The sequence below is a fragment of the Calidris pugnax genome, unplaced genomic scaffold, assembly GCF_001431845.1.
Source record: "Calidris pugnax isolate Ruff unplaced genomic scaffold, ASM143184v1 scaffold9, whole genome shotgun sequence".
Classification (NCBI taxonomy): Eukaryota; Metazoa; Chordata; class Aves; order Charadriiformes; family Scolopacidae; genus Calidris; species Calidris pugnax.
The window spans coordinates 7,926,489-7,932,488 of NW_015090778.1; the positions used below are offsets into that span (position 1 = coordinate 7,926,489).

General features: G+C 46.2%; 1 protein-coding gene across 1 annotated transcript in view; it reads right to left on the reverse strand.

Annotated features, from left to right (window-relative positions):
* The window catches only part of B3GNTL1 (UDP-GlcNAc:betaGal beta-1,3-N-acetylglucosaminyltransferase-like 1), a 135,775-nt gene extending 135,290 nt beyond the window's left edge, over nt 1–485 (reverse strand). The window contains exon 1 of the mRNA XM_014952943.1: nt 243–485. Coding sequence (XP_014808429.1) covers nt 243–272 — 30 coding nt within the window. The 5' untranslated portion in view covers nt 273–485. The remainder of the gene's footprint in view (nt 1–242) is intronic.
* Nucleotides 486–6,000: the final 5,515 nt, after the last annotated feature.

Here is a 6,000-nt window from a genome sequence, read left to right on the forward strand (position 1 = left end):
CTCTTGAAACTCCACGGAGCCAAACATGCCCGGGCTTTCAGCCCAAAGACAAGGCCGAAAGTCCCTCATGAAAAGCCCCGCTGCTTCCCTGGGCCGAGCCCCCCCCCGGAGGCTCGCTGAGAGGCGGGGGCTCGCTGGGCTGCCTTCACCGCCCGGGGCCGCCTCTTCCTCCTCCTCCTCTCCCCGAGCCGCCCGCCCCACTCCCTACCGAGCCCCGGCCCGCACTCCCGCCCCACACGTACCACCTGGACGGCCCTCCCTGCCTCCGCCATGGCCGCCCCTCGCTGAGGAGGGAGACCCGCTCACCCCCAAAAACACCTTGGAGGAGCCGGGGCTCCCGGCCGGGGAAAGGGCGGGCGGGCGAGCGGCTGCTTCACACCCACGGCCGCGGGGGTTGCTCCCCTTTCCCGCCCCGGTTTATCTCTTCAGGAACTGCCCCGCTCCCTCCGCGGGGCCCGGCGGCCGCCCGCCTCCCCCCGCGCCCGGGCCTGCTCCCGCCTCGTCCCCTCAGGGAGACCCCGGCGGGAGTAACGACGATAGAGAAGGCGGCCGGAAGGGCCGGAAGCGGCGGCGCTGCCTCGCGCGACAGTCTGGGCGCGCGGCGAGCAGCGAGGCGCTGAGGCGAGCGGAGGGCGGGCAGGGCGGCTTCGCCCACGGTCGGGCCGGCGGGAGCCCCGGGTCGAGCCGCAGGGCTGCGGGTGGCTCCAGGAGGCTGCCCTGTGGCTTTTTAAAGTTTTAAAGCGTTACTGGTCGCGGCCTGTGCGGTGTCGCCTCCGGAGCTGCCCCGCCCCGGCTCGGGGTGCGCTGGCCAGGCCCGGGCAGGGCTGGAGGTCTGGCTGTGGAGACGCTAATTTCTTAAATAAATGGTGCCTGTAGTTTCCCCCCTGTTCTCTAATTACATCTTTTGCTTGTATCTCTTCAGTCAGCGCTTTTCTTGGTCGAGACTGGTCTGTTCAGTGCTACCAGTGCCTTTTTTAATAACTTTTTAAAATGGAAAAATAATTGGTGGTGGCGATAGTATCATCATTGATCATTTACTTACTGAAACTATGATTGTGCAACCACTTATTCCCGTGAAAGTATTCACAACTAGAAGGGATCGCAAGACCGGGCCCTGTACAACAACCTATTCAGAATTTTTAAAATTTGCACAAAGCAATCTTTGTCGAGCAAAATCCTGAGATTATCCCTTGTTTATCTGAAGAGCCTGTTAAACAGCTAGACAATTCAAGGAGCAAACAGAGCAGAGTTATCTTAAAATGTTTGTTGGCACACAAATCTGAGAACCGAGGAGGTGAGGAAGACAGCCAAGCAGTAATTCACCCCCGGAATCTATTTCAAATTATCTACACAGCTTCTCTCCATCCAGCCTGAGTTTAATCTCGCTGTGAACAGCACTGCTAAATATGATCATCGCTTTTTTTTTTTTGCCTTTTTTTTTTTTTTTTTCCTGGCGAGGAAGGCTGCTCGCACTTTTATGTTGCCCGCATGCCTGGCTTTATCTAAGAAAGTGTAGCAGAGTATTGCTTTACTCGGCTGCACCAAACAAAAGTCCCAGTCAGGGACCGGTGCCTCATTATGCGAAGAGAGTCCACAAAACGCAGAGCAAAAACCCTGCTTCCTTCCCCGAGGAAAACAGAGAACCAATCAAAACCACCAGAAATGTTTTCAAAGTTATATTCTGGAGCTGGCCACAGAGGGTAATTAAATACAAGCATCTACTTAAAATGTGATTTTCATTTTGGGGGGGATTTTGGATAGACTTTTAAAGGCCCACAAGCACGCAAAGGCTGTTCGGTGGGATCTCACTTCCACTGTGGGAGTCATTACCTACTGGCTTTTGAAAAATCTAGCAGGCATTTCTGTGTTCTCGGGCAACTAAATAGTTTTCAAAATATAGCCCATTGTTTCAGTGCCCATTCCTCTTTCATGTGGGTCAGAATGGAAAGAGATCTCCTTGCGCTGGCAGGAAAAACTCATTTATAAGCAAGCAAAAATGGTTTGGTCCTAGTGGTACTTCCAGTTGCTCTACTTTAAAGAATTTCCAGGCTGGTGGGGAACAGCACGCAAAGTGGTTCCTACAGCTAAAAGCATTACAGAACCAAAGACATTTCTCATCAAACTAGTTTTTAGCCTTTATTTTTGATAAAACAATCTCTTGAGGAACATTACTGTGAGCTGAAAACTTGAAAATTCTGGAGGGTTTAGCTATCAAATAGATTTTCTCTTCACCTTGATGGAAAGACGTTGTATCTAGAAAGTTGTTTTGCTTTCTTTACATTTAACTCTGCCATTTCAAAAATTGCACAGACTAAAATACAGTATGGACAACTTAGACTGATTGACAAGTGAAGACAAATCTCACTTGGAGTTTAAAAAAAAGATAAAAAAGGACTGCCTGTGGAAGTTATCACTAGGGTTATTTAGGCCAAGTTGTCTCAGGTTTAGTTTCTTGTTGAAGAGATGACACTGTAACTGAGGGGGTAAAAGAGTATCCTTACAAACAAATCTGTTCGTTGATGTTGTGGAGCACGTGGGCAACTTCATTTAGTTGTATCTTTCTTGGAAAGACAGGAGTGAGTATAGCGTTTTCTTCTAACACATTTGTCACTGAATCCACAAGCTTCAGCACTGAAGTATTTCCAGAACACACCACGTTGAAAGGATCATTCAACAGAGTAGGTAAATACTCAGCTTAGAGCTGGTTTTGAAACCACTTCTATTCGAAGAATGCTTTGAGGTTCCAAAAATGCCATTATTTTCATAAAATGTCACAGCTGACTGGCAAGGAAAGAGGGATGCAATATTTCTCTTCGTAGTACTTTAGGGCAGAATGGGACTTCAGAAGCTCCTTGAGGAGTTCTGCCGTCCTGAGACGGGATCAATTTTGTCATTCCCAACAAATCCCTACAAGCCTGTTCTCAAAGGCCTTCCTCTGCAATGGGGGCCTCATAACATCCTCATGATTTATTGCGAACCTCCCTTTCTTTGCCCTTAGAAAGAAATTCTTCGTATCTAACCTAGGCCCTGCAGTGAAGCCAAAGACCTCAAATTTGGCAGGCAAAGGTCGTTCCCCTCTAGCAAAGAGATCCTGACGCCTGCCATCTCCCCAGTTTTAGGGCTGATTGAGCCTATTGCCTGACTGTTCCCTCTGACAGAGAGCCTCCTTGCTGTCTCTCTTCCTCCACAGACTCATGTCTTCAGCTCCTGAGGTACAGTTCCTCAGTTTAAATCCTCTGTTAGCAGCAGGAGCTTAAATATTTTCCTTTAGGCAAAAACTATGCTTCTTACCTTTGTTGATTCAGCACTTCAGCCGCATTTTAGGCCAGATGGGAAAAGTTCTGTTGGGCTTTTTTTTTTAAAAAAAAATGAAACCGTAGCACCCCATCCTGCTCTTTTGCAGGCCTAAAAAAAAAGATACCCACTTCATAATCAAACACACTGAGTCAATACAAACGAGGAGGCCGGTAACCTGCCAAAGATAAGGGTAGAATCTCTTCTAAAGGAGCCAGCCCAACATCCCTTAAGCCTCTCTGCCCTGAGAGGCTCCCTTGGCCCCCTCCTTCAGGGGTCCTCTGATAGCCCTCTCCCAGTGTTTTTATCCCCTGCAGCTGTGTGCCTTCTCAGCTGCTTTCTTGCTAATGCCTATGTTAACCCTTGCTTTGCCTGAGAGGGCTTGCAAACTCCATCCCAAACCCGTTACTCCTTATCCACCCCGCACACAGACAGCGAGCCGTTCCTCTCCGCAGCCGTGATTTGTGTGTTTGGCAGGTTGTTGTTACGTTTCCCCTCCATCCCACTCTCTTGTTTAGCTTATGCAGGTCTGATTCATTCTTCTTCCTCGCTGGTCGTGCTTTAGGCCTCTGTTCATTCTCATCCCTCCCTCGGGGACTTGCATCTCGGCTGGAGGACGAGACCCCCGCTCCAGACCCGGTGCCCCCACTGGGGCCGTACCGGCGCTGGGCAGAGCAGGATTACTCCCCGTGTCTTGCCAGCCATACTCCTGTTTGCACAGCTTAGTGCAGTGTTTGCCTTTTTCACAATGGCTTGACACTGTTGACTCCTAATCAGCTTGTGATCTATTATATCCCCTAGATCTTTTTCTGCATGAGGGAAACAGTATTTTAGCAGTTTTATTCCAGCCAGCCACATGAGAAGAAAATGACTGAAGTAGTGTGAGTGAGATTATCTGCTTTGTGCTTCAATACCAGAATTGTTTACTGATTTCCAATTAGTTACATGCGTACACCCTGTTAAGGGAGTTGCACGAGTGTTGCTAATGCCTTCCTTTGCCCTTCAGAGCCTTTATTACTAGCGAGGACTAGCACCTAGGAGTTATTTGGGCCAAGTTCTCTGTGTACTCAAGACTTCAAATGCTCGGCTGAAATTGCAGGGCTAATTGCTCTGAAGACAACATCTTATAATTTAGACTTATTGAGTTTGAATAACCTCCCTGGAAAATGCTGTTGTTCTTCAGAGAAGATCTGTTGTGCGATACGTTTCTCTCTTTGAAAAACAAGCTGTCGTTATAAAGGATGTTGCTGTTGCTTGTTTCTTTTTTGTAAATGAGTCAATCTGAAGAAGCCCATGGTTGTTTTTATGAGTTGGCAAATGTCACAAATACTCTGTTAACAGGAGTACTGGACTTAGGTACCTTTGTGGGAGAACTAGAACTCATTTCAGTACCAGTCCACACCTCCAAACACATACTCTTCTTGACCACCACCCGTCACCCTGCTCCCTGTGCACTTTCATTTCACGTCCTCCCATCAGTCTGCTGGGCCACACGACAATTCTGTGCAGGTTCCCTCCTCTGCTTGAGCCATTCTCTTAACTCCTGTAGTTCAGACTGTTGAGTGCCCCTTTATTTTTAGTGTGTTTTTATGGACTAAAACTGCAGAAGATAAGGCAGTGGCAAGGGAGAGGCACAGTTCTTCCACAGAACTGAACAAGATCCGTGCGGGTTTTTCTTTGCCTAGAGCTTCAATAATTGAGCAATGTTATGCAAAGTTAGACTTTTATTTGGCAATCTTTTCTGAAAGGAATGTTTCTATATAATGCTGTATTTTAAAAATACAATAAAAGAGACATCTTTACTTTTTAGCTGGTGAAATCTGCTGAGGAATCCAGTGACGGGCAACTGTTACGGTCTAACCACCTCGGTTAATACAGTTTGGTTTTGTTATTAAGTAACCAATCTGAAACCCAGTAAAGTCATAATAATAGTTTCCTTACTTACCCAAAAAGCTTTATAAGTAAGTTATTTTTTGGGGGGGAAAGTCTTATTTACAAAAGATAGCAAGATTCAGGTAATGGAAAAGATAAAAGTTAGCCTTGACATCCCGTTTTCCTAATCTTGACAAGTTCCTGTGTGCCACGAGTGATAACCCTTGAGAATCAAAGCTTCTGCTTGAAGAAGGATAAACCTTTAGAAAGTTCAGTTTAAGTTCTTTGTTTTTCAAAACCATACCCCTGTTTGATCTTCTTGATGACTGAAGCGTTAAGCACTTAGGAAATAAAGTTATGCTAGACAGCTGAGGAACGTAGGTGGAATTGTATATTTCCCAAAGATTCACTGGTAAATTCATACTGTCCACAGTTAGAATTTTGTTGAACTTCAGTACCTTTGGGAGCTTAAACTTCTTTGTATATAAGTACAGGAAGCATCTGACATTTTAAGATGGGAAAGTGCATAAAGAAATAAATCATATCCCTACAAAGGAATGTATACATAACAGGAACTGGGATGTGTATAATATACAGAGACCCACAAGACAATGTATTGGATGCACATCTTTATATGACATACGGGCAGGAAGGGAAACGAGCAACATTTTGAATTATGAATTAGCCAAGGGCCTCTGAAGAAAAGATTACAAGAATTGTATAGCTCTAGAGAATACAGCAACATTTACTTCATACATCTTCATTGGAAATAGAATTCAATGGGTTCTTTAAATCTTCATACTACCCCATAAAACATCTTATTAGATCATATCT